The sequence below is a fragment of the Rhagoletis pomonella genome, unplaced genomic scaffold (genome assembly GCF_013731165.1).
Source record: "Rhagoletis pomonella isolate Grant_MI unplaced genomic scaffold, Rhpom_1.0 Rhpom_scaffold_00002, whole genome shotgun sequence".
NCBI lineage: Eukaryota > Metazoa > Arthropoda > Insecta > Diptera > Tephritidae > Rhagoletis > Rhagoletis pomonella.
In genome coordinates, this window is record NW_023458556.1 from 78,365,794 (window position 1) to 78,378,291 (window position 12,498).

Here is a 12,498-nt window from a genome sequence, read left to right on the forward strand (position 1 = left end):
CCTGTGCGTCTGAGCGCTAAAGTCGAGGAAGCACATGCGTTTTGACAGGGGTTTAGTTTAAATAGTTTTGTAGCAGTTTTTTTTGCCGAATATTTTTTTTGTGGTTGTTTTTTTTAAATTTGTTTTTTTTTCTGGAAAAAAAAATTTATACCTAATGAAATTTCTCTTAAGGACTCCAGCTCACTCTTTAGGTCTGCGCTGGCGCTCCCGAGCGCCTACGTATCGCGATGGAGTGGGCTGGGACTCCAACCACGACTGACTATCGGGGTCTCAGTCATCCCACATGTCTCAGGGGGGCATGCGTGACTGCCCTTTGCTGCATTGCGGTGGGGTGCCCTGAGACCGAAAGATAGCTCAGCAAACTTGTACGCGAAGTCCAGTACACCCTTCAAGTCTGGAGGGGCATTCCATTATGCCGGCTTTGCACTGCGGTTGGGTGTGCTGGACCAAATAGCGACTTTTGTGTCTGTTTTCTTTGTACCTTATTTTCTCGTAGACTAGTGCCTTCCTAATGTTAGGGGGGTCAGCATTTCCATTGACTTTGATAAATATATATTTCCTATTTATAAACAAAGTATACCGATCTTATAAATACACGTATATAACCACGTATATGTAATTAACCAATTTCACATGTTTATTTACTAACTATATTTTGATTGATTTTTTTTTGCTTTTTCGCGCGTATATTTATATTCAATACGCGGATTGAATACATTTTGATATCTTAAATTTTTTTTGAATTTCCGCTATCAGGCACGGCAGTATCGCGCCACTCGGTTAAATCTTATGATTTTTTTTATATTTTTTTTCTCTCGGACGTTCATTCAGGCTTACGCTATCAAGCAAGCCTAATTTAACTAAACAAATTTTCTCGGATTTTCGATTTTGGGTTGAACTCTGGGGGAGCCAAGCCTTAACCACCTATTGTAGACTTTTAATTCGGATTTGATTTGACCTTAAGCGTCACGTTTCTTGCTATTCCTAATTGCATTTGTCTCACCACTGAACACTCGGTAGATGGAACAGCAGCTTAGGCAAACACGCAGTGCTTCAGTTAGAGGTAGCGGCGCAAAGTCAAGAGGGGCCGGGAGGAATACCAGTCCCGCTATGCCAGCAACTAATCCTCTGGTGATGCATTCACCTATTGCTGACCATACGGGAGGAGTTCCGCCTCCAATTCCGATGGCCAATCCCGCTCCGGGACTTCAAGTTGATAGCCGTCAAAGTTCAAATTTACTTGACACCTCACCACCTGGGACTTCGGTCCAGAATGTTTCCGCTACCTCAATGACTATGCTTTCGGGAAGACAGGAAAATGATAGGTCTTTGCCAGGGAATACCGGGTTTGGTGAAGGTATTGCAGAAGATAGAAGTAGACGTTCTAATGGCGGAGCGCCTGTAGGAGATGCGTGGGTAGGGGTGCTTCATCAGCTCTTGCGTACTTCGCAAGAAGAAATGAGAGCTGAAATGAGAACAATGCGGGAAAATATGAACGCATTAAGTGCAGTGGTAACTGCATCTCAAACTGCACCCAATGGCCCTAGGGACTTTGCTTCTATCGGACGCAATCCGACACAAGCCACTTTGAATAGTCGACCAAATTTTACCACCAACATTGTTAAGCCACAGGATTGGAAGGTATCCTATGACGGCACTGGTAGCGTTGTGGACTTTCTTTTCAAACTAAATACGTTGTGTGAGCGCACGCAATGTACAGATGAGCAGTTGATGGCAAGCTTCCACCTATTTTTGTCAGGGCGAGCTGAGGAATGGTATTGGTTGTTCACTAAGCAGAATCCAGACAGGACTTATCCCTTCTTGTGCTATTCTATCAAGCGGGAATTCGGCACCTTAAAAAGTGACCATGAGATCATGATGAAGATCTCAATGCGTCGTCAGAAGGCTAATGAATCGTATGATACGTTTCATACAGATATATTAGCCTTGAACGCTAGACTAAGGGAGCCGATGTCGGAGAACCTATTGATGGACATATTGAAGAGGAACGTTAACAGCAGCCTGAAGTTGATGCTTTTCAATGCTGGTGCGCAGACCCTACATGACCTACGTGACGTTGCTAGGAAAGGTGAACAGATCTTGAAGGAAACCAGAAGCCTGGTACCGAACTATTCAGGACGGCATGTCAACGAAACAATGACTATCACAGCGGATGAGTGGACAGGAGCAATGGATGGAGAAGTAGACCCACAAGTGGAAGCGCTAAAATTCCAGAGGACTAGGAAACCGGACTACTCAGGAATGCAGTGTTGGAACTGTGACGACACTCTTACATCTATTGCGAGGAAGCGATTCGGAACGTGTTCTGCTTCAAGTGTGGGCAGAAAGGGGTGGTCACTCCAAGATGCCCCAGAGATCATCGGAGACAGGGAAACCGGAACCCGAGCGAGAAGGCAATCGGGGATTCTCGTTCGGCACCCTAGCCCCCGAAGCAGGGAGTACAGGAGCAGCAGCCACCTGTACTAAACCAAAAAGCAAGTCAGCCTCAGCCAGAACCGTTCGTTTGCATGGAGATGTCAGTAGTTCGGAGAGTAGTACCAGTCCCTCGAGAGTTTCACCTAGGGTCATCATAACTTTTCCAGATAGTTCCGATAGTTCTGATTCCGAGTGTATGTTTTCTTCTACAGCCAATCCTCTGCAGGTTCGAATTCTTAGGCCTTCACGTAGGGATGTGGCATGCCAGACTCAATTCCCAGTTAGTTTAGAGCAAAGAGAGCAGGATTACGAACGGATAAGGGCGGATATTTTCGAAGAAGAACCAAAACTTGTAGTTTCAGAAAATATTCTTCAGTGTAGGAAAAGATATTCTAGCCGAGTTAATATGCGAAAACTTTTGCAAAGCACTAAAATTATTATAACACCAGACGAACGAACGCTAGCAAAAATTAAAATACACGATAGTTTCGTAGTGGGTTTATTAGATTCCGGAGCAAACGTTTCCATTCTTGGAAACGGATGCGAAGATTTCCTAAAGAGAAACAATTTAAAATATCATTCTTTGCGCGCGTTTGTTTACACGGCTGGTGGAAATCAGCAGCAAATACTCGGCTCGATATCTTTACCGGTCACTTTTAAAAATATTACGAGGATTATCGCTTTTATCTTGTACCGTCATTAATCCAAGAAGCATACCTGGGAGTTGATTTCTGGAAGGCATTTGCGTTAGCTCCCGATGTATTTCCAACCGTTTCTTCCATCAGCTCACACCCGATCAGAAGATAGCATTGCAAGAAGTTGTTCAGGAGTTTCCCTCGTTCGAAAAGCTAGGACTAGGTCAAACCAGTTTAGTAACGCACCATATAGACACGGGTGATGCGGTGCCAATTAAAAGTAAGCACTTTCCTCTTTCACCACCCAGGCAGGCGGAAGCCTATAGCGAAATTGAAAGGCTACTCAAGATGGGAGTGATTGAGGAATCGAATTCACCATGGTGTAGTCCAGTGGTACTAGTCCGGAAACCAGGCAAAGTCAGGCTGTGCATAGATTCCAGGAAAGTGAACGCGGTCACCAAGAAGGACTCGTATTCGTTGCCCCATATTAATGGACTGTTGAGCAGGTTAAAGGATACATACTTTATAAGTGGTATTGATTTGAAGGATGCTTTCTTCCAAATCAAATTGACGGAATCGTCTAAGGAAAAGACGGCATTTGCGGTTCCAGGAAAGCCATTGTACCACTTTAAAGTAATGCCCTTTGGCCTGTGCAACGGACCACAAACAATGAGTCGGCTGATGGATAAGGCTATTCCTTCACGGTTAAGAGAGAACGTCTTCGTCTACCTGGATGATCTGATGGTGTGCAGCTCAAGCTTTGAAGACCCTTTGGAACTGCTGAAGGAAGTGGCAAAATGCTTACGGGATGCGGTACTCACTATTAACGTGAAGAAGAGCAAGTTCTGCCAGAAGGAAATTCGATATCTCGGGTAATTGATAGGGAATGGCTTTTTGAAAGTAGACCCGGGCAAAATAGAAGCCATAAAGGATTTTCCGATTCCCAAGTCTCCTCGTCAGGTTCGCAGGTTTATAGGAATGACAAATTGGTACCGGTCGTTTATTACCAACTTTGCAGATTTGGCTGGTCCAATGACAGATTACCTTCGAAAGTCACCTGGTCCATTTAAGCTAACTCCTGAGGCAGTAGAAGCATTTAGTAAACTTAAAGTTGCACTCTGTTCAGCACCTGCCCTGGCACAACCAGATTTTTCTAAAGAATTCGTGATACAATGTGATGCATCCAAAATAGGAGTAGGAGGCGTGTTATTCCAGCTCGAAGAGGAAGGGGCAGAGCATCCAATAGCTTTTGTGTCAAAGAAGCTGAAGACTGCTCAGCGGAATTATACGGTCACCGAGCTGGAATGGCTCGCCGCAATAGTTAGTGTCAAGCGTTTCAGACCATATATTGAAGGATTGCCTTTTCGAATAATTACTGACCATTCAAGTCTCAAGTGGCTAATGACACAAAAAGACTTGAGCGGCAGGCTGGCAAGATGGTCGCTTCTATTGCAAAGATACAACTTTAGGATGGAGCATCGCAAAGGATCATTGAATGTTGTGCCGGACACCCTTTCGCGTTTTGACGTGGACGAACTCTCTTCTACCCCACCTCTAGAAATTGACTTGGCATCACCGGAATTCGACGGCGTAGAGTACTCGGAGCTTCGTGAAACAATTGAAAACAATCACGAAAGGCTACCCGATTTACGCATAGTCGAAAATAGAGTTTACAAAAGAGTAATGTTTCGAAGAGGTGTGGAAGAGGAAGGGAATTCGCTCTGGCGTTTGTGGTTACCGGAAGGGCTGACAGTGCTCGCAATCAAATGCTCATATGATTCCAATGCTAGTTACCATGGAGGTTGGCAAAAGACTTTAGAGCGTGTTCGGCAGAAATATTTTTGGCCGCAAATGGCAAAGGACATACGCCTCTATGTAAACCGTTGCGAAACCTGCAAAGCCGTGAAAGCCACCAATCAAGTGTCCAGACCACCTATGGGCAATGCCTTCGTATCTGAGAGGCCATTCCAGCGTCTTTATTGCGATTTCTTAGGTCCATATCCAGGATCAAAGCGAAGAAACCAGTTTTTGTTCATAGTGCTAGACCATTTTTCCAAATACGTTTTTTTTTTAAGCCGATGCAAAACGCGACGTCGGCAAATGTAATTAGCTTCTTTAGTACAGAGATTTTTCCAGCTTTCGGGGTCCCTCAATTCTTCAATAGTGATAACGGGAAGCAATTCATTTCGAAGGAGATGCAGCAGTTTTTTAAAAGCTATGGGGTTGTTCACATTAAGACGGGGTTATACTCACCGCAGGCTAACGCCTCTGAACGAGTGAACAGAGAGATTGTTTCGAAAGTTAGAATATTCCTAAAGGACAAGCAAGATCACATGGACTGGGACAAACACATTCCCGAAATTCTGTCGGTTTTAAGAAGCGATTACCATACGTCGATTCAGAGCTCGCCATACTTCGCGTTATTTGGACAAAATATGATACAACATGCGTCAGCCTATAGCATACTGGAGAAACTGGGTAGCCTAAGACAAGACGAAGTCCCGATTACAAGCAGAGCTGACAAGTTAGCAAACATTCGCGAACACATATGAAAGAACCTTGAGCTAGCGCAAGACAGAGCAGCGAACACGTACAACAAACGTACGCGGGTTGTGAATTGCCGGGAAGGACAAGAAGTATTCCGGAAAAACTTCGCTCTTAGCAATTTTAAGCAAGGCATAAATGTTAAATTCTTGCCTAAATATATCAAGTGTCGTGTTTTGCGAAAGGTAGGCAATGCTTTGTACGATTTAGAGGACTTGAATGGCAAACCGATCGGTGGGTTCCATGCATCTGACATCCGGCCGTGACAATGTCATCCGTCACGAAGAGCCATCCGAAAGTAAAGTAGTTTTTTTCCCAAAATTTAATAATCACGTTTTTTCTCAAATTTATATATATACACGTTTTTGCAAATATTAAACTCAGCGATAGGGTAAAACCTTGACCGCCCTCAGACTGCCCGGGGTCCAACTTTGCATGGCTTTTCCTCGAAGCTAAGTCATGTAGGGCTGTAACTCGCTTCTGTAACTCTTCCCTACCAATCATTTCTCTGCGGGTAGAGAATATACGTCATTCTCTACTACTCATTAGAGAATCGGGACAGAAACGAGCTACTGGACTAGCGGAGGGGCCGTACTGTGAAGACCGACTAAGTTCGGCAATTGGGGAGTGGCTAACTCTAGCCAACGAAAGTAAATAGAGTATCTTTTTTTCTCTTACTGTCCTTTTCACAGGGCGCTTTGGCGGTCGGGGACAAACCGCCCAGTATCCTCCCCGAGCATCTATATTCATAGGACGTTCACGCGCGCTCCCACCGGGAGTCGTGAACTGCCTGACAATCCGCGCTCCCATTAGGATTGTCTTTTAGGAGTTTTGACGAGTTCTCCTTATCAAAATGTCTAAAGCCTTTCGGAGTTTTGACGAGTTCTCCTTATCAAAATGTCTAATGTCTTTCGGAGTTTTGACGAGTTCTCCTTTAAGAAAATGTCTCTTGGGCCGCAAAGCCATAATGAATAGGAAACAAAATAAATATATACACGTTTTTCCCAGCCGCCGGACGGCTATAAACTCGCGGCCAAGTGTCCTTTTCAGGACAGCCTGCCCTGTGTTCTCCTTAGTGGTGTTGAACTAGTGGGGGGCAGGGTGTAAAGACCGACTAAGTTCGGCACTTTGGGGGGGTAGGCTTCTCTGGCTCAAAACAATAGAGAACCACCGCAACACCGGACTTGAATTTTTTCCCCAGAGCTTGCTCGGTATAATTCTAACTCAGTCATTTCGAAAAGAACGCTATATCAATCCATACTAGTCACACAACCGGGATTGAGTTCCGAGTCGAATATGCTAGGCGAACTCTGACCTAACTTTTATTTTCTTTTTCAATTTCTACCAGAATTACGGAAACCACCCTGACTTACTAAAACCCCAGATAGAACCTTTTAAACCATTAAATTCATTGCTTTACAAATACAAGAATGATAGGAGCCGACTCAGTACTGACTAAATCAGTAGACTTATTGTTCCGGAGACCGACTAGGCAAAACTGATCCACCCAGCATTACAAGCGAATACTGTCGCGGAAAATAGCTCAAGCATTAACTCCAGTGATCCCGTATCATAGAACTAAAACTTATTGATCTACCAATACTGAGTCTGACGAACCCTAACTGTCACCTGACGTAACTCCGAGATAGTAATGTTTTGCCCGGCTAAATACTTCTTATTTTTGAGACTCTATATCTCAGGGGTGAGTCGTGCCCCACGTTCTTGTGATGTTACCACCTAACTCTCTTGCGGACGCCTTGCGAAGACAGTTAACCCTTTTTCCTGTTCGCTTCCGTGACAAGTCGGGAAGTGAAGCAGGTTTGTTATGGGTTACTGTTCGCCGCACAAAATATAAATACTCAATTCTTCGGCGTATAGTGAACCCGGTAGCGTCCCATTAATTTCACCCTCTAATAAATTTTCTAGAGCGTACGGCAACACCAAAACTCCATGGAAGGTTTCCATTTGGGCGATAGCTGTGTTCCTTGCGGACAGTGTCGCTGATTGTCACTACTTCCTGCAGGTCTGTTCGTCTATTTTTTTTTCGGTTAATTAACGATTTCCCGCGGAGGCTGGTGATAGTTGCGACAACTGTCTGAAACTGCCGTCTTCACGGGATGGAGTTTATGTCTTGACACATATGTTGGAGTGTGGAGAGCAATATATGTCGGGGCTTGTATCTTGGCATCTATTGCGGTAGCTTGCTAGTTTGACAGCTGCGTTTTCCTTTGCACTGAAGCTTTCTGGTGGCGGCAGTATCCATAGTTTGACATACGGCATGTGCCACAAATGCAGAAGCTTTATTTTTGTGTGTTGCTGAAATCCTTAAATTTACATATATTTTATAACTTGCAAGTAACATACGTTATTTTTGTTTTTATCAGATTCCATTTTAATTTTCACTTTTTTACCGCCAATAATATTCTGCCTTATCCTGAGTTTCGAAAATTTTTCATCCGCCGTAGTAAATACATAAAAACCAAAGGTGAAAAGTGAACTGGTTCGGGGAAAATGGAACTCATGATAAGGCTGAATACATTCGTGACGTTCGTATTCACCACGAAAATGTCGAATTTTTATTCTGATTCGTCGAAGGTTCCACCATTCTATCAATTGGCACGGCCCATAGAAGCAAATGTTGAGCGTCTTCCATTTAATCGCTTTGAAAATTTAGAAAATAGGTTCTTTTACATCCAGGTACATAATGACAAATATTTTAATAGAAGACAACTCAGTTTTTGCTTTTATATTAAAATATCGATAGTGTTGCCGCCATGACGTTTTCCGTGCAAATGGGAATGCTGGCTATTTCCGTTATTTAAGAAGGCACATTAGGGACTTTTATTATGGGGCTGCTGATATTAGGGTGCCAGCACCAGGCACCACAATACCAGCGGTGGTGCCTCATATTCGGCCTTAGGTTTTTTTTCGGGTTCATTCTTTTTATTTCAGAGTTTTAGTTTGGTTTTTGTTTATTTTGATTTTCAGTTTATTTTAAATGGAATGTTTAACGTTCTTTTTCAGCTTTTTTTGTTTGTAACGTTTTTTTTTGAATTTTTGGAATTGTGTCCGGCCGATACTTCCGGCCATGCCGGAAGCGAAGATGTTTGACAGGCATGACTTTTCTCTGCTATGGCGCAGGGAACAGTAGTGAGGGCAAGAACCCCGCCCAGCCGACATGACTAGCCACAGTGCTCCCTTTTTGTCATGCCGCCTGCACTCACTACTGCTCTCATGTATGCGTACCATAACACGTTCCAGAAACCGCTACTTGGGACTTGCCGATTTTGACAATTCTCAAGTAAAAGTAAACAACGCTATAGAAACTTTAGATGCGCTGATATTTGCTAATACTTTCACAAAAATTGCCGTTTTTTAACATTTTCGCTATTAATTCTTTTTAGAAATCATATATTTTGCAATTTAACACAATATTGAGAATATTGAGACAATTTACTATTTTACAGTTTATTTTATCCTGCCATTTTGCCTGTTCTTAGTGTTTAGTGTTGGAAAATGTTTGCTCTTAAAATTAAGAAAATTATATCGAGCAAAAATAAAACTAATCAAAAACGCGAATATGTGGTAGATTTCCGACCTTGTGTGGTAGATGCTCAAAAACGTGGCAGATCTACCACAATGTGATAGAAGTCGGATCAAGTGATTGATTGTATCAAATTGTTCGAATCGAACCAAAAATATGTTGCGTGTATACATACCCAGCAAGAACGACCTAACGCATTCTCCAATACACTTACAAAATTTTCAATAAAAACCAACACATTTGCATATTAGCCATATCCATATGCTATTATTTGCGTTATATAACGCATTATTAATCGCATAATAATATTTGATTGAAAAGAGACAAATACATATAGAATAATATAATAGCCAATTCCATGTAAAAGAAAGAAAAAACTACTCACACGTGAAACGATTATGCGTTAGATTTCTCCAGGAGCCCTATGTAAAATTATGGAAAGTTTTTGAATTTCTCACACAAATTATTTGTAGTACTAGGCGTATATAACGCGTTAGTTAACAGATAGGGTTCTTACTGGCCATGTATATATGTACATGTATGCATATGTACGAACGAACATTTCCTTACGCTGCAAGATTGGTTGCGATGATTCTTTTGAGGTACAAGTGCTTGTATCAAAAGTAACGAGTAAAGTAACGGTACGAAAGATACGGGTGTTGATTGGATTAGTAACGAGTAAAAAAAGAGTATCCAAATTTTCGTTACTTTTATAGCTCTATTGTCCAATCAAGGTAGCCGTTTTGTAATTTTTAACAAATATACATTTGTCCCAACTAGAAATCTCAAGTAAATTGCAGACTTTCGCGAACTAGATATTTATTTCGCCATATCCAACTATGCTACTTTGTCACTATAACCAAATCTTGGTAATTATAACTAAACCTTTTTCTAGATGCATATACAAATAAACATATTGCACAAAAACGTATACTTCTATTTCACCCATAAGCTACACTTTTTCAAGTAAATTTGCATGTAGATGACATGTATGAGCGAGTGAACATACTGTAAGAAGGCAAATGCGCCCATGTGTGTGCAAGAAAGGGATGCACTATCACACGGCCAGGTCCATGAGGAGGCATTATTTCATGAGGAAAGAGTGAGGCTGGTGAAGTATCAGATGTCAAAATTCCTTGCCTTGTGCCCTTTTTCACAAAAAACTTTAGAAAACCGTAGTAGAAAGCGTAGCAAATTTCTTAAGAACTGCGTACTGGAAGGAAATTTAGCACAAGAAAATTTCTCAGCTATTTCTTGTAAACCGAATGAAAACTAAAATTCTGTGCTTGAACGACTCATGTTTGCATGGTGTATGGCAAAATGGGAAAAGTATGTTTGAAGTATGTTTGAAAAGCCGCTAGTGTGGTGTATTTCGCTCTTTAAAGCAGTGTTTGCATTATTCAACTTTGCGTTCAACAATTGCGTTCAACTCAACGCAGGGTTGCACGAAAAAAAAGTTGAATGGCTAAATGTTGGCTGGCGACCAACTTTGTTGAAAGCGATTAGTTAAAGGCCATTCAACTAAAAGTAGAATGCAAAGTTGAACAATGCAAACACCTTTTTATGGCGAATATTTTGATATTTTTTCATATTTTGATATTTTTAGCCATTCAACTTTTTTTCGTGCAACCCTGCGCCGAGTTGAACGCAAATGTTGAACGCAAAGTTGAACAATGCAAACACACTTTAAGCGATGAAAACATCGATGTTTTTTGCCGATACATCGATGCTTTCGATACATCGATGTTTTCGATACATCGATATATCGTTAGCATCCCTATGCCTTTCGCATTTTGGCATCATAGCGCGGGGTAGGCAAGCACGCACGGTGAGCGAAATCGAGGGGTTTTTTTGACGTTTCGCTTTTATCGAGTTCACTTTTTCGTATTTTTGCTTTGAGTTCGCGATTCGCTCCGCTTTAAAATTGAGGACGAAAGAGTTGACCAAAGAAAATTTTACGCTTAAATGTCAAAAATACGCAAGAAACGCCGCAAAGAAAAAGTCATCGTGTAAATGCACGAGGATTTTCGAAGACTTTTTTTAAAGGGAACGTGCCAAAAACGCAGGTGAAAAGTCGTCGTGTAAATTGGCTCAAAGAGTGAATGCTAGAGCTGGAAATCTGTCGATAGTTTCGATAGTCGATAGTCACAACCATCGATAGTATCGATACTATGAAAATGTCGACTCTATCGATAGTACTATCGATAGTTTTGTTTAAAAAAGTTCAAAAATTAAACATAGCAACTTTTATTGAAAATGAGATCAGAATTGCAAAAATATGTCAACATTTTTGTTAAGAAACAAAAGTTTATCAACGATTTTTGGCTTCAAGCAGCATCTGCGCTCTGTAATATGTATGTTACCGGTTGTCTTCACATGCTTGAAAATCTCGCTAGCGTTTTGCTATTTTCTCTCGCAAGCGAGATATAGTTTTGTAAACTGTCGCCAAAAAAGAAGGTTCGAGCTTTGTAAGCAAAATTTGTATTTTTCACCAAAATAAGCGATGTTGCTATTCTGAAGAATCCTACGAAATGAGAAAATATCCGTCAAACAACAAAAATAATAATAATGAATAATGTGTGCATGAGTGAAAACTACAAGACCATCGATGTTTTCGATAGTCAAAAACCATCGATACTATCGATAGTGCCATCGATAGTTTTCCAGCTCTAGTGAACTCTATTAGAGAGTTTGAAATGCGAAAGGGTTTCCCCTTGCGTAAAGCATAAAGGGCTGTTTACATACGACTTTTGCTTCGCTTTGCTTCAGAGTTCCGCTTTGACTGATGACTTCAATACGTGATTTTATATGAGTCTTGCTAAATAGAATGCGGGAAAGCAAAGCGAAGAAAATCATGGGAAACTCTCAACTTCTGCGCGCTTTGGCAATCAGCTGTTTACATATATCTTTTCTCGTGCGTTTGCATCTGTATTTTAAGAGAAAAATAGGGTAAACATGAATTATTATTGCTAGCATTAATGCACATTATTATATTGTTATCTATTTTACACAGATAAAATATAGACGAAAAGGAGAACGCAGAAGCTGTCAAAGCTTTTATTGTAGCATTCCTACTACGCTCCATGCTTTGTTGTTAAAGTTCGAAATGTCAAGCAAAGCAAGGAAAGTCGTATGTAAACGGGCCTTAGTTTTTAATGCGTTTTTCGCATTGTAGGGGGCCAATATTCATAATTTGCGCTGATTTTCGCAATTTTGCTATCGCATCGCATTACATAGTAAAGAGCGAAATACACCACACAAGCGGTTTGACAAACCAAGCGAAATTTCCCTTTGCTTCAAGCCATTTGTGCTGTGTATGGGGGTGTTTGAAGGTTTGAC

The 12,498-nt window shown here is 41.5% G+C and overlaps 1 protein-coding gene across 1 annotated transcript in view; it reads left to right on the plus strand.

Annotated features, from left to right (window-relative positions):
* Positions 1 to 1,479: 1,479 nt before the first annotated feature.
* LOC118754981 overlaps positions 1,480 to 12,498 on the plus strand; it is a 21,568-nt gene continuing 10,549 nt past the window's right edge. Inside the window, exons 1-3 of the mRNA XM_036489848.1 lie at positions 1,480 to 1,734; positions 3,222 to 3,351; positions 4,090 to 4,751. Of these exons, the coding sequence (XP_036345741.1) occupies positions 1,480 to 1,734; positions 3,222 to 3,351; positions 4,090 to 4,751 (1,047 nt within the window). The remainder of the gene's footprint in view (positions 1,735 to 3,221; positions 3,352 to 4,089; positions 4,752 to 12,498) is intronic.